The following is a 22,161-nucleotide window of genomic DNA, read 5'->3' as shown; positions in this document are numbered from 1 at the left end:
AATTTGGAGTATGTTTTGTTATGGATTAAAATGAGAAGAAATGGAGGGATGTTGTGGTGAAATACAACATACCTTTTAGGCAGGTAGTCTAAAACAGCATTGCATCCAATGCAAGGCATATATGTCAGTTTTCTAGTAGCCACATTTAAAAAGGTAAAAAAAAACCAGGTAAAATTAACTTTAATAATATATTTTTCTTTAACCCCCTATTTCCAAAACATTATCATTTCAATATGTAATAAATATTAAAAATTATGAGATATTTAACATTCTTTTATTGTACCAAGTCTTTAAAATCCAGAGTGTATTTTACAGCATATCTCACTTTGGACTAGCAACATCTCAAGTGCTCAGTAGCCCCATACGGTAATGGCTACTATATTGAGCAGTGCAAATCTAAAGGAACTTGGAGTCAAGACATACGCTCCTGGAAGTCTCACTCAGCCAAAAGTTCATTTGTTGAATTCTTGATTTACATTTCTGAAAATTTTATCTCAGAAGGTAAAGGGAGTGAAGAGTTCTGCCCCTGAGCAGAAAAGTGACTGATTGTTAGAGGTTATTACAATTCCAAGAGAGAAATATTGGGCATAGTCAGATTTAAGAAGTCATTCATTCCTCAGATACTTAAATTATTTTATGCTGCTGCTATGGACTCAGAACTGTGCTAATTAGCAGGGTGGATACGGAGCAGTGTAAGACACATTCCCTGTTCTAATGGAGTGCACACGTTGAATTATGATAATAAGCACTTCAAAGGAAAAGTATGGAGTGAATGAGTGTTTAACAGGGGTTCTTAACCTAATTGTTCAGTGGAGGGGGTGGATCAGAAAGCCTCAGAGGAATGACATTTAAGCCTGAAAAAGGAGTGGAAGGTGGCTGTGAGAAGAGGCAGAGCGCATTACAGGCGGAGGGAACAGTGAAAATCCTGAGGTGAGGAGGAACTGAGAACCTTCAGAGAACTAAGACGAAGCAGCGGCCAGTGTGGGCGCAGTGGCCATCTAATACTGGGAAAACCCCCGTGAAATAAACACTGTTGGGACTTCCCTGGCAGTCCAGTGGTTAAGACAAAGCCTTCCAGTGTAGGGGGTGCGGGTGCGGGTTCGATCCCTGGTCGGGGAGCTAAGATCCCACATGCCTCACGGCCAAAAAACCAAAACATAAAACAGAAGTAATATTATAACAAATTCAATAAAGACTTTAAAGATGGTCCACATCAAAAAAATCTTAAAAAAAAAAAAATAAGCACTCTTACTATCCCTGTTTCTCAGATGAGGAAATTAAGGCACAGAGAGTTTAAGTAACTTCACCAAGGCCTTATACTAATAAGCAGCAGAACCAGCATTTGATCCGAGGCGCTCGAACTCAGGTGGAGGTGGGTGAGAGAGAAGGCTGGTGAAGAAGATTCAGGTTGAAGCCGTGCTAGAGGGTCAGGACTTTGGCATAAGTACAGTGGTTCAAGGGCAGGTGGAGACTACATTATTTTGTGGGATTCTGTTAACAGAAAACAGCACAGGGGTTGGAAAAGTCTCCAGGAATAATTTATACCTTAACCACCAAGGGACAGGGGCAATGAACAAACAACAAATTAACGAGATGGACAATGTTTGCTTCATCCTGGTATACATGGTATGCAGCACAGTGCCTGATAATGTTTTATTCGTCTTGCTATAAATGGTATATAGGCCTCAATAAATGTTCCAAAGAATGATAGGCTTCCTCTATCATTGTTCTGACTCTCCTGATTAATTGCCACAACATCCTTCTGAAGTAGACATTCTTTTCTTTTTTTAAATTTATTTATTTTATTTATTTATTTTTGGCTGCATTGGGTCTTTGTTGCTGCACGTGGGCTTTTCTCTAGTTGCGGCGAGCAGGAGCTACTCTTCGTTGCGGTGCGCGGGCTTCTCATTGCGGTGGCGTCTCTTGTTGTGGAGCACGGGCTCTAGGCGCACGGGCTTCAGTAGTTGTGGCACTTGGGCTCAGTAGTTGTAGTTTGTGGGCTCTAGAGCGCAGGCTCAGTAGTTGTGGCCCACGGGCTTAGTTGCTCCGCGGCATGTGAGATCTTCCCGGACCAGGGCTCGAACCCGTGTCCCCTGCATTGGCAGGCGGATTCTTAACCACTGCACCACCAAGGAAGTCCCTGAAGTAGACATTCTTATCCACATGTTATAGATGAAGAAACTGAGGCCTGGAAAAACTAACTTGTCCAAGCTCACCTAGATAGCAAGTAGTAGAGCCAGATTTAAATCCAGATCTCTGACTTCAAAACCCTGCTTTCTCTTTGCCAGACTGCTCCAGTGCACTTCAGACTCAGAAGGATTAAGTATCAGGGATTAAAGGTCCATATGAGTGTGGGTGCTGGGAGAACACAACTAATTCAGGGATTCTCAAACAGTAAAGCGGAAGAATCACTTGGGGGAGCTTGTTATGTATAGCTTCCCAAGCTCTCTCAGCTCTTAATTCAGTTGGTCTCGGATGGCACCCAGGAATCTGCATTTTAACAAACACCTCAGGTGGTTCTGATGCTGCTGGTCCTTGGATCACACTTGGAAAAATACCATTCTAGCTGCTTTAATTAATTCTTGAGTCTTTAGTTCTGTTAAATCACCTCTTGAATGTGAAGAAAACTTAGAGATGATGTTTGTGAAAACGTAGTTGTTGACTTGGAAGGGTCATGTATGGGGGGAATGTTGCGAGAAAACTCGAGTTAGGAAACGTTCCTGGTTTCAAGAGAGTGGATTCTATAAGAACTGATTGGTGAACTAGACTTCAGTTTGGCCTTGAAGAGTCAGTCTGTCATTCAAAATAACCTTCGAAACGAGGTGGAGAAATGGAAGCTGCACAGCAGTGGAATTAAGCAGCCTACTAACAAATAGTCTGAAGAAAATCTTCTAACAGGACAGTTTATATCCTCCATCTGGTGTATTCCCCTTTCCCTCCTCACTAGGCCAACCCTGCTCAGTCTTCAGGGTCACTTTCTCTTAAGACTCTTGCCTGAGTCAGGTTACTTTGTTGCATGCTGTCATAAAACCACATTCTTATCCTTGGCGCACTTAGTTTGTATTAATACAGTATTTGGAGTGATTATTTGATTAGTTTTTTCCTCCATTATAGGGTAAATCTTGTGAGGGCAGAGAATGCCAATTTTTGCTTTCCATTGTATCCTTAGGACCTAGCCCAGTGCTAGCATGTATCAGGCTCTCCGTAAATTTGTTGACTGATAAATGAATGCATGCTCACCTTGCCTTTGTCCTCTTGGGACTTGGATGAGGACTTGATGGCATCCTGATCAAATTAGCAGGGAAATTAAGCTGGAAAGAGATTTACTAGAAGACAAAACAGCAGTCAAGCTTCACAATAGAAAATAGGCTGGATTTATCCAATGTAATAGGACGAATTGAATAATTGTGTGTGTCCCCAAAAAGCCAGCTGCATGAGGAGAGAATGGGGGATGTGTCTAAGCAGCAGCAGAAGCGAGAAAGTCAGAGAGGTTTCTCGGGTCAATAGCATGGTAAAGCTTCGCCTGAAGTAAATAGAATCTAGGAGATTCTGAATCTGTGACCTCACCTGGGTATTGTGCTCTATTCTGGCCCCCACATTTTAAGTTGAAAAGTAGACCAGCCAGAGTTCATTCGTAGGCACGTGATCTAAGATATAAAATAGTGAGGGAACTTGAAACCATGCCGTTTGAGATACATGTAAGGAACCTGGAGATGTTTATTATGGAGAATCAAAGACTCAGAACCATCATCAGATGTTTGATAGCTTCTCCTTTGGCAGAGGGTCAGATTTTTCCCTGTGTGGCCTCAGGAGGTAAAACCCAAAGTGAGTTGGATATGTTCAAGAGAACAGATTTCAAGAGCAGGTCAAGGTAATATCAACAAGGCAGATTCTGGCTCAGTGTGAAGAAATTTCCAACTCTGCCAACTAAGTGGGGGTGAGCCAAAAAAGCTGAAGGGAATGGCTGTGCAGGACTTCCTCCAGACACAAAGAAGCAGCACCTTGTTACTACTACTATGTGCATTTATGTGGCACTTTTAACTTTACAATGTGCTTTCACCCATCATTGGGGTAGGTGGTGGTATTTTATAGAGGAGGAAACTAAAATTCAAGCCCAGAGTCTCAGCTATCATATCACATTTTCTTTCCATAATACTGTAATTCTGTCTAAAACAAATCTATTAGAGTTTACACTACAACTCCCCTTCCCCCGATTCCAGAATTGTAGAAAAGAAGATAATACCAGTAAAGAACATACTAGTGAAAAAAACACTTGGTAAAAACAACTTTCATGGAGGCAAAGGAAAAGTCCAAACAACAGACTGGGTTAGTTTTTCCATAAAGCAGATGAGGAAGGATGAGAACTCTTGAACAACAAAAGCCAGATGTTGATAAAAATGAAAAATTAGGAATCTCTGGTAAGATACTAAGAACATAGCTTGAAATAGAGAAGAGAATAAATATAGCTTGCGAGAGCAATTTCCCTCATTCATACATTCATTCAACAAATACTCAAACCCTTAGTGTGTTTTGGCACTGCGCCAGTTACTAGAGATACAGCAAAGAACAATATAAACAGCCCCTACCTCCCTGGAGCTTCTACACTTGTAGGGGAAACCAACATTAAAAAATACCCAAATTCTTCATTATAAACTGTGGTGGATGCGATTAAGAAGTCCAGACTGCTTTGTGAATGCCTAGCAGAGATAACAAACAGTGTAGGGAATCATGGAAAAGTTCATTTATTAAACCCAGAGTGGCCAAGATTTTAGTCCTAGAAGATGAAGTGACCAAGTGTCCCCAACTGTCCTTACGGTGCTCCCTCCTTTAACCCTGGCTCAATATGGGCCAAAACTCCTTTCCTGGATATTTCCTTGCATAACTGAAACAGGCTGGCACTTGAAAAAAAGTCTTTACTAAGCACCAAAGAAGAACAAAAGGAAAAATATGGAGAAGAGTGTTAAGATTACCTCACCTTAAGAAGAGTTGTACTGCCTGTGATTCATTTTAAATGCCGCGTTTGCTTTGCTTAGCTTAGAATATATAGTGAATTCACTTATTCAGCAAAATTTTATTGAGCATCCTATTGCCAGGCAATGCACCAGGCTCTGGGGATAGAGTGATAAACAGAAAGGGCTGCTGAACTGGGATATCCTTCCTATTCTGATAATACTGAGCCCAGCCCATCCTTTTTAAGATAAGAACCTTGGCAAGGATCCAGCATAGTCAACTTGTAGACGAGAGAGGTCACTAATATCATACCCACACCAGTTCAGCCAATCCTGAGGGAGAGGTTGCTTACTGGCGTTGAGCGCAGTTGCTCCTTCTCTGAGAAAGCCAAAGCCCAATACAAATGAATATATTTTATGGTGTTTATTGGTGCTCTAATCATACATATGGAAGCCATCAGGCCTTGAATTTCTTATAAGGGTGTTGACAAAATACCAATGAAAAGTTAATATTAAATGTTTTACAGTACAATATGTAAGTATACCCAAGTTAATAGACTAACACTGTGGGAAAGAAATTAGGCAATCTGGCAGAATTTTCGAGATGTTAATCAGGGAGAAGACAGTCTTTTCTATTTATTTATTTATGGGAGTATCTCCTCCTGAGACCAAGGATCAGAGAAAGAGAGGGCAGGTAATTGCTGCAGTTTCCTTCTTTGCCAGTAGACCCCTTTTGTCTTTTTAGGAGTTTGGCAATAAGAGCGTTCAGTTTGATGGGACCTTTTGAGGGGGATGGTGGTTAGAAATGATGGGAAATAACTATATCTGATTTCTCTAGCTAATGGAAATCATCCTGCAACTTACTGGTTTCTGACGTTGCCTTAGTCATCCTTGACACCTGGTTTTTTTTGGTTACTTTCCTCCCTACTTCAGTTAATCACCGGTTCTTGTCCATCTTATTCTAAAGATTCCTTAAAGTGCAACTGAGCTCACTTCACTTGCTCACTTGTCTTGAAGGTTAGTTCAACTGACTTTTCCAAGACTCTCTCAGTGAAAGGCAGTGCTGGTTTTACATTCTAGCACAACTACTTGTCTCTTCAGGAACAGTCTCAAACAGTTCACAGAATGGCTACTTTGAGTAGCTCTGGTCTAGGCCATTGTCATCTCCCCTGGTTGTTAGGGGATCTTTCTAAATCATGTGGTAGCCAGACGGAATTTTTTTGAATGCAGATATAATAGTACTGCCCTGCTGAAAAAAGAGTTTGGTCGCTTGACCTAACTCTTGGATAAAATCCAAAATCCTAGCCAGGGCCTGCCTCAGCCTAGTGCAGGGAAACAGTATAACAGAGAGTAGTATTTCCCAAAATGTGATTTTAGATGGTGTAGAGACAAAACACAAAATAATACTAAATCACATCATATTGATGTTTAAATTGTCTTTTTGATTATGTCAAAGCATCCTTTCTATTTATAAACCCCCATCGTGTTCCTTCTTGTAACCACTTTAAATCTTTTCTGCTCTTAAGTCCCCAGTTTGATCCAGCTGTCACACTCAGTAGATAGGTTTTGCAGCTCATCAAGCCTGGGTTTGACTTCTGACCCTATGCCTACGAATTCTGCTAAGTCACTTAACTTTTTTGGACCTCAGCTTTCTTCTATTAAATGTTTTGTGTGAAGACTGAATGCAGTTACTTAGGTAAAGAGCCTAGTATTGGGCCTGGTAATAACCTGTAATAATTAACTTCTATTATATTCTTATAAGTGCCATGCACTGTGCTGAGCGCTTCATATGCACGGTTTCCCTTCATCCGCAGAACAGCACAATTAGATTGGTATTAGGATTTATCTCCATTTTACAAATGAGGACACTGAGGCTTAAATAGTTTAAGTGCCTTTTCCACAATCTCACAGCTAATAAGAGGCTGAATTGGGATTCAAACCCAGGCTGTTTGAATCTGAAATTCTTGTACTTAACTTTTACAGTGTACTATTGAATGTATTTTAGGTGCTCAATAAATATGAGTTCCTTCCCTCTTCTTCCTTCTCCTCTCATCCATGCCATTTCCTAATATCTGTTTCTATACTTCTTTATGCTTGCCTTCTGAAGAAGAAAGTCTTCCTTCATCTTTAGTCATTGCATCTCTGCTCTCCACACTCTTCTCCGACATCAGGCACCCTTCATTATTGCTTTTCCAGGACTTTTTCCATCTCTTCTCCATGCATATTTCCCCATTATTGGAAAAAAAAACTTCACTTCCTTTCAACATCCCGTTTCTCAACAGGGAGTCACTGACTTCTGCTCACTTCCTCACAGCCTGTCATTTCCCCCTCACTAGGAACACCGGAGGAGAAATTTGCAGTTTGCCTAAACAGGAGGAGAGTAATCTTTTCATCTGAGGCAAGAGTAAGGGGGTAAAGGAATGTTAGAGAAACATTGGGGGAGTTCAGACCAGTTGACCCTTATTTTCTCTGCGAAACAGTAGGCAAATTTATCTGCCAGGACGGCGGGGGTTGAGAGATTGGAAAACCTGAGGGGAGTAAGGAAAGGTAACTGACCAGGGAGATGTAAAAGGATTGGTAAAGGCCACTAGAAGTGGCACCACTGGCAAGGTGACAAGTTTCTTTCTGTCAAAGTACAGCTGGTGTGGTATTTGTGTGGATAAGGAAGAAAGTCAAATTCATCCTGAGTCAAGATTTAGCTGGGCTTGTGTAGTGACAGGTGAGGACACGGGCAAAGGACCTGACACTTGTTAGGACACAGTTGAACCGACTGCCTATGAGGCAGTGGAAGGAAGGAACTAGAGCGTTGACAGCTGAGAAGGGTGGGGGTGGGAGACTGTGACTCTCAGAAGTTGGGCTTTGAGGTCTTTAGTAGGCTTGCCATTCACCCAGTGAAGATCCTTTAGTGCCTGCTGTTGTCAAGGCTTATTAGGGGGAACTGCCAGGCATTATTGTCTGCTCTGTTTTAAGCAATTTGCTAAGCACAGGGACACAAAAATAGAGCAAGACGCAATCCCCACCCTCAAAGAACTTAGAGTTTATAGGAGAAACTCACATATCCGTTGAAATGTGCAAAGGTCACTTGGTCTACATAGAGGTCTTTATAGGGGGAATGGGAACCAAGAGTTGAGAATTGAATCCTTGGGAAGCCCTTGCACTGAGGTGGGGGTAAACGTTTCACTTCTGCTGCCTTGCCTCTCACTAATGGATTCTGAGCTCTTTGGACAAGTTACTTGCACCATGATCTGTATGTACTAGGAACTAGTGAATTTTTATGGATTTATTAAATGTCTCTTTGTCCCCAGGTGGAAGAAGCTGGGCAGGTGTTCCTGTTGATGAAAAAGGATTATCGAATATCCCGAAATGTTCGCCTGGCTTGGTTCCTCAATCACCTGCATCAGACTGTGCAGGCCACACCCCAGGAGTTGCTGGTGAGGCCCAGGGACACACAGGATGTGAAGGGCTAGCCCCGAGGATCTGTTTTTTTAGGAGGGTGCTGGAAACACACAGGAGGGGAGACTAACTCTGAGGGGTCTGATTCTAGGAGGGGCAAGTGACTTTGCCCACAAGATGATTCCCCAGGGGAAATCTTTAATTGTTTTTCCAGCTCGGAAGAGTGCTTGGTTGGGTTGCAGAAGGTAGAACCAGTGGTGTGTCATTTTGGATATGGAAGTCAGGTCCTGGAAAGAAAGGGGTGACTTCCTGACTCTTCCCTTTCCTCCCCATCCTAATTGTCAGCTTCAGTCTGAGCAGGAGTTGGAAGTCCTCAGTGTCCTGCCTCCTGGGTGGCAGCCAGATGAACCGGTGGTCCCCAGGCCATTCCTCCTTGTACCATCCACCCGGGTCACCTTCCTGGCCTGGCAGTATCGGTTTGTCATTGAGCTGGACCTCAGCCCATCTACTGGCATTGTGGTAAGGGGTTGGTTGAGGGGAGACAGTGGGAAGAAAGGATTGGGTGGGAAGTGAGGAGAAGAGGAGGGGCCTGGGATAAGTGAAGAATGATCCCACAATGATACCATTTTGGAAAGGAGACAGGTTTCCTTTACACAACGGAAGGAGTGGTGGGTGTTTGAAGACAGATCCCATTCATCTGTGGCACTGTATTTGGATGTGTGATCAACCTTAAGAGTCCCACTGACCCATGGAAGCTGCTTGTTTCTGCCCTCTGCTCAGGGCTGCCTTTGGTTACCCTTGAGAGACCTTTCTCTGCATTGCCCTCAGGATGATTCCACAGGGGAGATCTTGTTTGATGAAGTTTTCCATGCCCTCTCCCGCTGCCTAGGCGGGCTGCTCCGGCCCTTCCGAGTGCCTGGATCTTGCATCGACTTCCAACCTGAGATCTACATCACTATCCAGGCCTACTCCTCAATCATTGGCTTGCAGTCCCACCAGGTATTGCATCCTTCCTTCAAGTTTGTATCCTCAGACCTAATTTCGGATAGTCCACTGACCAAGTCCTTATCCTGTCTCCACTCTCCGTGCCCAAAGTCCCCAGCTCTCCTCGAACCTGTTCCTAGTCATCTCTGTGAGTCTCTCTCCTCTTAAGAAGCATCCATTGCTCTGGTCTTAAAGGGCCTTCCCATAGCATTAGGTGAGTTGGCATTGACTGGACAAATGCCCCTCTCATTCCTCCTCTAAGTCTCTGGTTCTGGCCACTGAATGACTGTTTTCTCTCCCCCGCTCCCTTTAGTTCCATCAGAAGGTTAGCTAATGTCCTAACTCCTTGCACTACCAGCAGGAGAAACAAAGACCCAGAAACATAATTTCTTCCAAGGACAGAGGAGGTTCATTTTTCTCCTAGAGCCCTGTGAACTGTTGGGTGTAATGCTGACTACACAGATAATTACAGGGCTTATCCAGCACCCAAGCAGGCCATCAGAAGGCACTCCTTTTTGGAGAATGGCCAAGTCTGTTACTGGAATATCTGTATTGGGCTTAGATAAGCATTGGTCCAGTTTCCCTTCATCTACTCTTAACCACCCTCAACTCACTGGTAGAGGCTTACCCTGAAATTGTCCCTGATGGCTTCATTGTCACCTTAGCTATCAAACTGGCTTTGAGAGAAGGGGATGCAAGGAACAGTATCTGAGGGGCTGAAATATACACAAGGCAATTGGTACATGCCTGGATCCCAGCCCTCTGCCCTGGTTTAAAGTGTTCTCCTAGTGCAGGTGTTAGGACTGTTGGTTGTGGGCTACATCCCCAGACTTTGCAGGTGTTACCAGTCAAGGCGGGAAAAGCTTGGATATTAGGTAATCACTCAACACTTGGTTCACTTTGACAAACACTTACTAAAGCCTGACTGGGCTAGGTCCTGGAGACACAAATGAATCAGACCCTGTCCCTATCCTGATGGGAGGGGTTGAGAGTTAGTTGTGGAGATGGATATAAAAGGGGGTAATTTCAGTTGAATGTGATAAGGACACTGGTAAGTTTTGACTCGTGCCATGGGAGCACCCAGCCAAGCCTGGGGCAGCAACAGGAGAGACTTTTGGACAAAGAGGCATTTGAACTGAATCTTGAAGGATGAATTGATGTTAACTAATCAAAGAAGAGGAAATGAGCTTTCCAGGCAGAGGGGCCAGCAAAAGCAAAGACACAGAGCTATGAAACTGTGCTCTCAGACAGGGGTTCTAGGGAACTACATGTTACTCAGTTGGACACAATGAAGTTTGAATGATGGGGGGAAGGTTAGGGGGTTGGTAAAGAGGAGACTGGAGAGATAAGTGGGGGCAGAATTATGAAAGGCCTTGAATGTCATGGCTAAGAACGTGTACTTTATTCTGTAGGGGAGTTTAGTGTGGTGGTGAAGAGCACTGGATCTGGAATAACTGCCTTATGTGCTTCCTGGCTATACCACTTACTGGCTGTGTGCTCTTATGCAAGTTACTTAACCTCTCTGTGCATCTGGGTCTTTTCTCCAAAATGGGGATGTCAACAGTACCAGTATTGCATGGTGATTGAATTAATACATGTCAAGCATTTAAAACAGTGCCTGCCACATAGAAAACATGCAAATGTTAGCTGTTAGAACTATTAGCCATGGGTAGAGAACCACTGGAGGTTTGGAATGTCAGTGACAGGATCAGATGCGTACACTAGGAAGATCACACTTGTTTGTGGCCGGTGAGAAAGATGGATGAGGGGCAAATTCTGGATTGGGGAGAACAGGCAGAAGAGTATTGCAGCATGGGAAAGGAGATAAGTCCTGAATGAGGACAGCAGCTGTGGAGAAGACAAGGACTGAGAACTTAGGTAAGCCTCCAGGGCCACTTGCCACTAAGTCAGCTAAGAAGTCAGACAGCTTCCTCACTGTCTCTGTAGCTCCCTCAAGATGCATCCTGCTGTTTTTCAAAACAAACAAACAAACAAAAAGTCACGTTTATAATACATGCCCAGTGAAGGAGATTTGAAAAATACGCAAAATATAAAAAACTCACAAAACTCACTCATAATAACCACCCAGAAATAACTACTATTGACATGTTGTGGACTGTGTTTCTTCTCTTTGAGTTTGTGTTTACTTCCCTCACCACCACCCCTCCATCCAGAGAGAGGAGAAACATCAGGCTCATTCTAAACACACAGTTTTACATCCTGCTTTTTTAACGTATGATATGGGCATTTTTCCGTGTCACTAAATATTTTTGAAAACACAATTTTTAATGACCACTTGTCTTAATATTTTATCATATTTTGTCGTTATATATTTAGCCAAACCTTTACTGTTGGACCCTTAGGTTGACCCAGTTTTCACTCTTCTAAACAATACAGCTCTGAGCATCTTTCTCACCTTTTCACAGCCCCAGTTCCCACTATTCCTCTGATTCTGTTTCTCTTCTCACAGTCAGGCCTTTAGTGGTCCAGAGTCCCGCTCTGCCCTCTTCTGGCTGTCCCCACCCACTCACCTGAATAGAGAGAAGTAGCTGTTGCACGGGAGGGCAGGGGTTGGGGAGAAGTGGGCAGGTTGTAGGAGTCTGATGGGGGCAGGGAGAGAGGAGAGATCCCGAGGGCCACCACAGGGACCACCAGGCCTTTATAAAATTTTTAGGATGGGGACATTTATTTATGTCGAGAGTAGAAGGAAGGAAACCCCATGGAGAGAGAATGAAGCTATTAGATAAAAGATCCAAGAGTGGATGGAACGATTAGCTTTAGGGAGAAAAAGGAGGAAGAGGAATCTTTTCTTCTGAGCCTGAAAGGAAGAACTAGAACACAGATAGATATAAACATCTAGCAAACACTAAGGACATTTTCAATGGGTTGGAGAGTAGTACACCCTCAGGGTTAGGGTGAGTGGGTAGTTCCTGTTGACTTGTTTCCTTTCTCTGTGAAGAGGGGGCTGGGAATTATCTGCTGAGGGTAAAAGGAAAGAAGGAGCATTCACTGGGGGAATAAGATTTTGAGCTTAAAAAAGAGAAAAGGTCCAGAACAGCTTCTGTGTGCAGTGCTTAGAAATCAACAAGAATAAGAAAGTACGAGTCAATGAAAAAGGCTTTGCCTGGCCAGATAGGGCAGCTTATAGACAATGTTCTGGAGGTCAAGGTGGAGGAAACTGGAAGATCTTACGGTGCCTCCATGCTTGGGGAAGCCCAGTGTGGAGAATAAATAGGGAGACCAGAGGGGTACTGCCCAGTGTCCCCCTGACCTTCATGTCTTGCTCTTTCCACTGTGCTTCTCAGGTGCTGGTCCAGGGCTGCCTTTTGGACCCTTCCCAGCGGGAGGTGTTCCTGCAGCAGGTGTATGAGCAGCTCTGTCTCTTTGAGGATAAGGTGGCCACCATGCTGCAGCAGCAGTATGATCCCCAGAGCCAGGTATGTGGGAGAGAAAGTGGGTAGAGGCCACTTAGAAAGAGGAGCTGTTAAGGGACAGAGAGGAGAGAGGAAGGACAAGCCAAATATTATAGAGGGAAAAGACAGCAGAAAAAAAGGGCTGAAAGCCAGGGACAGAGGGAGCCAAGGAAAGAAGTGCTAGTGAGTGCACACAACAGGTTTCCTGTTGAAGAGGGCTCGGATACACTCCCCAAGACACACGTTCTTGCTGGGAGAAAATGTGAAGGCCATTTGCTTGTGTTTTTTCAGTCTTGGATCTTCTCCCCCAGTGGCTCTGAGAAGGTGATCATGGGTGACTTTGAGCTCTAGTATTTTGTACAATCAGCGATGAGGCTGCTTGGGCTCACTACAGTGCACTCTCTCGTTCCTTTAGATATCCTAGAAGTAGCCAGGCAGATAGCAGTTCTATATGTCTGAAGACTTAATCTGATTGATGTGTAAGATATTTCATAATGGCGATGGGAAAAATGTGGGAAAGGGGCCTTATTGACAAAAGGTGGGGAAGCCCTGCTCCAGTACAGTGTGGTGCTTCATCTGGTGCTGGACTCCCTGCCCATCTGAGGGTCAGTGTCCAAGCACACATTAGGGGAGGGAGCATAGTCAGGACTTGGCCACACAGTAGGGGAATTGGGGTCCTCACAGGATTAGGCCCATCTGGCCTGGGCAGTGCTGGGCTATAAATTCTGGTTTTGCTGTGGATGGGGCAGCAGTGCCATCTGTCCCATTCTATCTTTTCTGTAACTTGAGCCAGGCAGAGGACCAGTCTCCAGACTCAGGGGAGCCCCCAGGCCGGAAAGTGGGAGTCTCCATGGTGACAGCTGATCTTGGACTGGTCAGTATGATCCGTCAGGGCATCTTGGCACTGCAGTTGCTGCCGTCAAACTCTAGTGCAGGTCAGTAGAAGGAATGTTGGTGGGATTGGGGAAAAGGGGGAATACGGGAAGGGAAGGGGGCATTATCGGCAAAGATAGAGGTTCCAGGGGATCAGTGGGCCCCAGGGAAGAGTGTCTGTTTCCTTGTTTGTAAAAGGTAAGTGTTTCTTAGTGTATATCTCAAGTACCCCCTTCTCTGACAACTGTCACGGACCCTAGTGGGAAGGAGTAGAGCACCAAGGTCGTCACTTAGGAGGAAGTTGGGATCCAGCCCTCAAGAGGAAGGAGCAGGAGGGAAGGAGAGAAGGAAAGGTTCTGGAGGATTATAAAACACATTGGTTGGTGGACACTGAGGCCCCGTCCATCAAATGCCTCCCCGTGACTTTGATCAGGCCAGAGTCCCCAGGTCTGAGTCTGATGCTTCCTGCTCCAGGTATCATTGTGATCACAGATGGGGTGACCAGTGTCCCTGATGTTGCTGTCTGTGAGACGTTGCTGAACCAGCTTCGCAGTGGCACTGTGGCTTGTTCCTTTGTGCAGGTGAGGACTTTCTGGGAAGGAGGAGAGGGAGGTGTCGTATATCACAAGGTGGGATGTGGCTGGTTACTTTCTTGTAGGCAATGATTTCCCAGGTAAAGCCAATGACATAGTTCTGGAGGGTGGGGGGGACATCATGTCTAGAACAGGGTGGGTACTGTGGTGGGAGAGGACTCTCATCTTTGTCCTCTTTCCTTAGGATGTGAGAGACAGCGTGTTATAGTAAGAAGAATGCAGAATTTGCAGTCTGGCAGTCAGTTCCAGTCCCACCTCTCTTATTAGATTAATTATTACTGTTTTGGTTGCAAGGGTCAGAAAACCCAGCTCAAACTGGCTTAAGCAGAGGAGAGAGTAGGTATATTCAGGGACCTGCAGCCAGTTTGGATTGACAGACTATAGGATAGGAGGCAGAGAGCTGTGGGAAACAAGGCTGAAGGGTAGGCATGGGCCAAGCATGGAAAGCCGCTTCTGCTGTGTTAGGCGTTCCAGCATAATTCTGTGGGTGATGGAGATATATGGAAGGAAAACCACTAACTGGGTGTATGTTTTATAAAGGTCACTCTTATTGCTGGGGGAAGGGCAGGAGAGAAGGCAGGGAGGCTGTTAATTGCAGTGGTCAGGTGAGAGAGGATCAGGGTTTAAACTGGGGGAATTCAGGGTAAGAGAGAAGGCGGTAGGATTGAGGAAATGAAGCGGTAGAGTCAACATAACTTATGATCAGCAGAATGTAAGGGGTGAGCAAGAGAGAGGGGCTAAGGATGTCTCCAAGTTTCTGACTTCACTGATGACTGTGTATCTGGCAGAGCAAACAGAGAGCAGCAGTTGGGGTGGAGTGAGGACAGGATGATGAATCCAGGTGTGTACATGTTGTGTTTGAGGTGCCTGTGGGTCAACAGGGTAGCTGTAAAGCATCACCTCTGGAGTTAGGCATGCCTGGCCGGCATCCTGGCTTCACTTACTGGCTGTGTGACATGGGGCACATCACTGTCACTTCTTGGTTGGATTCATTTGTAAATGGGTGAGATGGTGCATTTAAAGGGCTTAGCATAATGCATAATTACGTAATAAATGACTGCCATTCATAGCAGTTAGCAGTTGGATATGCAGATCGGATACTCAAGAGACAGCACTAGCTGAGAGATAGCAAGTTAGGATTTGGCAGCCAACACATGGTGTTTGAGAAGGGAGGAGGGTCCCCAAAGAACCTGGGGGCCACCAGTGTTCAAAGATCTTTCATAGGAAGAGGGCCCAGCAAAGAATGAAGGGAAATCATCAGACAAGAACCGGGAGCTCTGATGTCAAAAATTTCAGAGTTTGGGGGAAAAAAGGAGAACTTAACAGCATGGGATGCAGCAGAGAGATCATGTAAAATGAGGAATGAAAAGTACCCTTTGGGAGATCAGCTTGGTGCTTTGTGACCACCTAGAGGGGCGGGATAGGGACGGTGGGAGGGAGATGCAAGAGGGAGGGGATATGGGGATATATGTATATGTATAGCTGATTCACTGTGTTATACAGCAGAAACTAACACACCATTATAAAGCAATTATACTCCGATAAAGATGTTAAAAAAAAAAAAAGAAAGAAAAGAAAAGTGCCCTTTGGGTTTGGCGATTAGGAGGTGGTTATGGGGATTTTTTCCAGGCCATTTCAGTGAAGAGGCAGTGAGGGAAATGATTGCAGTGGATTGAAGAGTGGATAGAAGAGAAGGAAGTAGAGAAAAGTGTTGACACGCAGAATTTGGTTGTTCAGATCAAGTGGGGAGCGAGAGAGAGAATGGCAGCCAGAGGGGAGTACAGGGTGGAAGGAGAGGGGTGTTCTGCTTTGTTTTGTGTTTTAAGCTAGAGACTTCAGCATGTTTCCAAGGAGCTGTGATGAAGCAGAGTTTGAAAATAAGGGAAAGGAAAGGAAGCCGGATGGAGTAAAGTCCCTAAATTGACAGGAGGGCATTGGCTCAAGAAACAGATGGAGGGACTCTTTAGGAGCAGGAGAGTGTCACTTCTTCTTTGAGACTGGATAGAAGTGAAGATGTAAATAAATTCTGCCAAGGGGGCCTCTGATTTCTCTCCAGAGTAGAAGGTGAGGATGTGTACTGGAGGGAGGGAGGGAGGGAGGCAGAGCTGGGAAGGAGGAGCGGCACTGAGGACGGCCCCGAAGGACTAGCTGGGTTGGGTGTCGTATATTTTTTTTTTTAATTTTTATTTATTTATTTATTTATTTATTTATTTATTTATTTATTTATTTATTTATTTATTTATTTATGGCTGTGTTGGGTCTTCATTTCTGTGCGAGGGCTTTCTCTAGTTGTGGCAAGTGGGGGCCACTCTTCATCGCGGTGCGCGGGCCTCTCACTATCGCGGCCTCTCTGGCTGCGGAGCACAGGCTCCAGACGCTCAGGCTCAGCAATTGTGGCTCACGGAACTAGTCGCTCCGCGGCATGTGGGATCTTCCCAGACCAGGGCTCGAACCCGTGTCCCCTGCATTGGCAGGCAGATTCTCAACCACTGCGCCACCAGGGAAGCCCCTGGGTGTCGTATGTTTTGATGTGGTGCCAACCTACACAACTATGCAGTTTTTTTTCCATTTGGGATTCATTGGGATCTCATTTGGGATCTGAGTATAGAACTTGTGATCCTAGTTGGGGTTTTCAGGTGGAAGCAGAGAAAAGGTGAAGACAGCCAGGGAGTTGAGAATGATGCATAAGAAGTTGCTTGCCCATGGGGTCCAGGCTGGGTTGAGAAAGGAGGGCCAGGAGGACGTGGATAGATTTGAAAAGAGTAGAGGTTCAAGGCCTGGGAGCCTTAATGAAGTCAAAGAGCAGCAGGAGGAGGATGGAAGGAACCTAAAAATGGGACAAAGTTGTGTGTAATCAGTCGGATGTGGCAATTGAATTTGCAAAGAGGAAGTAGTTCCAGGTGAAGCCCAGGGCCAATGTGTAGTCAGAGGGCAGGTGAGTGGAATAAGGTTCCTGGTGATAAGGGTTAAGGAGCAGAGAGGCCAGGGAATTGAATGAACCATCTAGAGTACATCTGCAAAGGGCCAACTAGTAAACTTTTTTTTTTAAATATAAATTTATTTATTTATTTATTTTTGGCTGCGTTGGGTCTTCGTTGCTGCACGCGGGCTTTCTCTAGTTGCGACTAGCGGGGGCTACTCTTTGTTGCGGTGCACGGACTTTGCATTGTGGTGGCTTCTCTTGTTGCAGAGCATGGACTCTAGGCATGTGGGCTTCAGTAGTTGTGGCACGTGGGCTCAGTAGTTGTGACGCAGCGCTTAGTTGCTCCACGGCATGTGGGATCTTCCCGGACCAGGGATCGAACCTGTGTCCCTTGAGTTGGCAGGCAGATTCTCAATCACTGCGCCACCAGGGAAGTCCCCCAACTAGTAAACATTTTAAGCTTTGTGGGCCATGTGGTTGTCACAACTACTCAGCTGTGCTCTTATAGCCTGAAAGGAGGCACAGACGATAAGAAAATGTATGGGCATGGCTGTGTTCCAATAAAACTTTATTTATTTATTTTACTTATTTTATTTATTTATCTTTTTGGCTTCGTTGGGTCTTTGCTGCTGCATGCGGGCTTTCCCTAGTTGTGGCGAGCAGGGGCTACTCTTCATTGCGGTGCGTGGTCTTCTCATTGAGGTGACTTCTCTTGTTGCAGAGCATGGGCTCTAGGCGTGCGGGCTTCCATAGTTGTGGCATGCAGGCTCAGCAATTGTGGCTCGCGGGCTCTAGAGCGCAGGCTCAATAGTTGTGGCACACGGGCTTAGTTGCTCTGCGGCATGTGGGATCTTCCCAGACCAGGGCTCGAACCCATGTCCCCTGCATTGGCAGGCGGATTCTTAACCACTGTGCCACCAGGGAAGTCCCAATAAAACTTTATTTACAAAAATAGATGATAGGCTAGATTTGACCACAGGTTATATGTTGTTTGCCAATCTCCAGTCTTTAGGCTTGGTGCTCAAAATATGGTCCACAGTCCAGCAGCCTTGGCATCACCAGGGAGCTTGTTAGAAATGCAAACTCTCAGACCCCACCCCAGACCTACTGCATTTTAACAAAATCCCCAGGTGTTTTGTGTGCACCCTAAAGTTTGAGAAGCACTTTGTTAGACACTGTAGTCTTGAGATGATGACAGGAATCCAGTGAACCAGTGGCCAAAATCTTTAGTGAATGGGGGCAGGCTGGTATTTGAGGTGGAGCAAGAGGGGTGTGGCTAGATGGCATGGGCTTCAGACAGAAGGGCTCAGGGAAGGAAAGCTGCAGAGCAGTGGTCTGTCTTGGGAGAACACTGGCCCACTTCCCACCGTGTGGGTCAGGGATGGGAGCAGCCACCCAGCCTGGTGCCTCTTTTGGAGCTAGGTCTCTTTAATTGCTCACTTTCTTCAGGTAGGAGGAGTTTATTCTTATGACTGTAGTTTTGGCCATGTGCCCAACGTGGAACTGATGAAGTTCATCGCGATGGCAACATTTGGCTCCTACCTGTCCACTTGTCCTGAGCCCGAGCCAGGCAACCTGGGTCTGACTGTCTACCACCGGGCGTTTCTCCTCTACTCCTTCCTGCGCAGTGGGGAAGCCCTGAACCCTGAATATTACTGCGGTGAGTGCAGACTGGGGCAGGTGTGGGAACAGGGGAATATAATGTGGACCTAGAGATGATGCGGGAATCCATCTAGGGCTTGGGTCCCCGGGGCACTAGCAGTATAACTGGGGCTGACGGCTTTGGCACTATTCTCTCGCGACTCAGTGTAGCCTCTGCTCCTGTGCCTCTGTCAGCTAACAGATAAAACACTTTCCCCTTCCCCATCCTCACTGGTCTTCTAGGCTCTCAGCACCGCCTGTTTAATGAGCACCTGGTCTCCGCAAGCAGCAACCCTGCCTTGGCCCTGCGCCGGAAGAAGCACACGGAGAAGGAGGTGCCGGCTGACTTGGTCAGCACCGTGTCTGTGCGGCTTCGAGAGGGCTACAGTGTCCGAGAGGTCACACTGGCCAAAGGTAAGGGTTTAGGCCCTGCTGTATCCCACAAGTCTGAACAAAGCAGAAGACACAAATGTACCGTGCATGAGAGGGTGTCTCAGTGACAGATTCTGCCTATCATTTGAGACAAGTGGGTTCTGAGTTGCCTTCAGGGCTTAGTTCTCATAGCATTTAGCTTCCCAATTCCATCTCCTTTTGCCCCAGGTGAGTCAGCTGAGGATGGTGTGGTGTCCTGAACTTAGCTTTGTTTTCAGATTACTCTTACAAACTTCAGTTTGTGTCAGTTGGCAGGCTCTGGGCCTGCATTCTGTGGAACTACGCTTGGAACCTTTGGCCAGGCTAGAGTTCCATGTGGTAGGTGGGGTTTCGGATAGGACTCAGTCCCAGGCCTGGAGTCCCATGCCCTCCTGCCCTAACCAGCTCTCCTGCTTCCCCTGAAGGAGGGTCCCAGCTGGAGGTGAAGCTGGTGTTGCTGTGGAAACACAACATGCGCATCGAGTATGTGGCTGTGGCCCCCTGGCCCCTGGAGCCTGAGGGCCCTCGAGGCACCCGGGTGGAAGTGACAATGGAAGGTGGCTATGACATCCTGCATGATGTGTCCTGTGCGCTAAGGCAACCCATTCGCTCGCTGTATCGGACCCACGTTATCCGGCGGTTCTGGAACACGCTGCAGAGGTGAGTGAGGTCACCGCTCAGTGAGGGATGCCCCATTTGTTGTGCGGAGGGACAGATGCGTGAAACTGGGGGCTAGAGAGGGTCACCCCGAGCACTAGGCTTGTGTCCAGGGCCCCCTGTGCCCCTGGGGCTCCCCTCCTCTGACTCACCAGAGTCCGATGAGGCTCAGGGTTGGCACTTGTTCTGCAGCATTAATCAGACGGACCAGATGCTAGCCCACCTTCAGTCCTTCTCCTCAGTCCCGGAACATTTCACGCTTCCCGACAGCACCAAGAGCGGAGTGCCTCTCTTCTACATCCCGCCCGGCTCCACCACCCCGGTGAGGGGCCCCAACGCTCACTCTCCCTATCTTGTGCCCACCCAGACTTGGATTGGCACTGCATCTAGAGCCCAGAACCACGTTCGTTTTCCTCTCCTCTCAAATCTGAGGCCCCCAAACCAGGACCCTAAGCTTTAGCCTTGAGAGCCCCCTCCCTCCTTCCACACCCCCGGGGGAAGGAAGGGTCTATAGAGAGAGGCTGTCCTCAGCAGACCACGGGTGTCAGAGGTAAAGACTTGCAGAATGTCTAGGTGGTTGTCTCCCAGCTGGCTGCGAGCCCCCTTGCCCGTCTCCATGTGGCATACTCTGGCCTCCCCCAGCACCTTCAGCCAACCACCGTGAACTGTGCACTTCCTGAAGACCATGGCTCCCTTTGTCCTGTGCTTTCTCCACACTCAGCCCCGGCTGTCAGCCTAGCACTGACAAGCAGGGGGCTTATGCTAGCAAATAATGGCCTCATCCTGGGGTCCTGCCATCACTCAGCGGCTTTCCTCCAAAGTCAGTGATGGAAGTTCCATCCTTTGCCTGGATTCAGCTTTAAAGGGCTACACAGCCTGTCCCTGGGCTCGTTCATCCTAATCCAGCCTTCGTATTGGAGGCCATTTTTGCCTCTGTCCCAGGCTGGGCCATGGGTTCCTTTAGCCTTACACCAGTGCCACCTCTGACCCCCTGAGCCCCACGGCTCTGTTTGCTGCGTGGAGGTTATTCATGAATGCTCCTATAGGGCTGTCCTTCCTGTCCGCAGGTGCTCTCCCTTCAGCACAGTGGTTCCGACTCCTCCCACGCCCAGTTCGCTGCCTACTGGAAGCCAGTGCTGTCCATGGATGCTAACTCATGGCAGCGTTGGCTGCACATGCATCGCCTAGTGCTAATCCTGGAACATGACACGTGGGTATCCGCCATAGTTGGGCCATCGTTGGGGTGGAGGGGCTGGGGTGAGGGGACAGGGAGTGATGGAGAAGGGAAGCAGCAGATGAGCCCGTACCGACCTTGGCCAAGATAACTCCAAGCCGTCCTAGCCCTCCTGCTCATGAGCCTTCAGATCCTCAGACAGGGCCTAGCAGAGAGAGGTAGCAGTCTGTTCTTCTGCCCCATGACTGGGGCTGGGAGGGCTGCCCTCTCTCCACACCCTCTTCCCAGGCCAATCCCCAAGCACCTGCACACGCCGGGCAGCAATGGCCGCTACAGCACCGTCCAGTGCAGGATCTCACACTCCTCGCTGACCTCCCTGCTCCGTGACTGGAGCAGCTTCGTGCTAGTGGAGGGCTATTCCTATGTGAAGCTGCTCTCCAGGTGGGCAAAGTGATGTCCCCTCACTCCTCCCCCTCCCCCTCATCCCACGTCTCTTCCTCTCACCCCAAACCCTCTCCCTCCTACCTCCTAAACCCATCTTCTCCCAGCCAAGGGCTGCTCACGGACTCCCTCCCGTTTCTCCCCAGTGCCCCAGACCAGCCCCCCTCCTCCTTCTACATGATCCGCATCATTTCCAAGGCCCCGTGCATGGTGCTTCGCCTGGGTTTCCCCATCGGCACGCCAGCACAGGCTCGGCACAAGGTGAGCTGGGCCCCGACTCACTCCCAGCCCAAGGAGCCCTGGAATGTTGACTAGCTCTTTCTCCCCAGACCCCCCAGGGCCAGGGCCAGTAGAGGGAGGAGCCCCCAGACCAAGTAAGGCTTGGGGTACAAGGCTTTCTCACCTTGCCTGTGGGCCCCTTCTCCACATCTGTAGGAGACGGGAGTAGGAGGGTCTGATCACATTTTTCCCTCAGATCGTGTCGGACTTGCGGGAAGAAATCCTGCGCCTACGTTTCCCCCACCGGGTGCAAAGCAAGGAGCCAACACCCAAGGTGAAACGAAAAGGGCTGGGGGGCGCCGGTGGGGGTAACTCTCCCTCCAAGTCCCCCCCCATGCTGGGGCCACAGCAGGCCCTGTCTGATCGGCCCTGCCTTGTGGTCCTGCATAAGCCACTGGACAAGCTGCTCATCAGGTTGGTAAAGAGAGTG

General features: G+C 47.3%; 1 protein-coding gene across 4 annotated transcripts in view; it reads left to right on the top strand.

The window, feature by feature from the left end:
* SZT2 (SZT2 subunit of KICSTOR complex) overlaps positions 1–22,161 on the top strand; it is a 51,078-nt gene that overhangs the window by 1,373 nt on the left and 27,544 nt on the right. For all 4 annotated transcript variants that reach the window (XM_061184342.1, XM_061184341.1, XM_061184343.1 and 1 more), the window contains exons 2-15: positions 8,255–8,380; positions 8,688–8,861; positions 9,171–9,341; positions 12,632–12,763; positions 13,533–13,674; positions 14,087–14,193; positions 18,578–18,788; positions 19,013–19,183; positions 19,606–19,840; positions 20,030–20,159; positions 20,905–21,047; positions 21,300–21,452; positions 21,599–21,713; positions 21,928–22,145. In XM_061184342.1, coding sequence (XP_061040325.1) covers positions 8,255–8,380; positions 8,688–8,861; positions 9,171–9,341; positions 12,632–12,763; positions 13,533–13,674; positions 14,087–14,193; positions 18,578–18,788; positions 19,013–19,183; positions 19,606–19,840; positions 20,030–20,159; positions 20,905–21,047; positions 21,300–21,452; positions 21,599–21,713; positions 21,928–22,145 — 2,228 coding nt within the window. The remainder of the gene's footprint in view (positions 1–8,254; positions 8,381–8,687; positions 8,862–9,170; positions 9,342–12,631; positions 12,764–13,532; positions 13,675–14,086; positions 14,194–18,577; positions 18,789–19,012; positions 19,184–19,605; positions 19,841–20,029; positions 20,160–20,904; positions 21,048–21,299; positions 21,453–21,598; positions 21,714–21,927; positions 22,146–22,161) is intronic.

This window comes from Eubalaena glacialis, chromosome 3 (assembly GCF_028564815.1).
Source record: "Eubalaena glacialis isolate mEubGla1 chromosome 3, mEubGla1.1.hap2.+ XY, whole genome shotgun sequence".
In the NCBI taxonomy this organism is placed as follows: Eukaryota; Metazoa; Chordata; class Mammalia; order Artiodactyla; family Balaenidae; genus Eubalaena; species Eubalaena glacialis.
The sequence above is the reverse complement of the archived record's forward strand: the minus strand, read 5'-3'. Positions and strand labels throughout refer to the sequence as shown.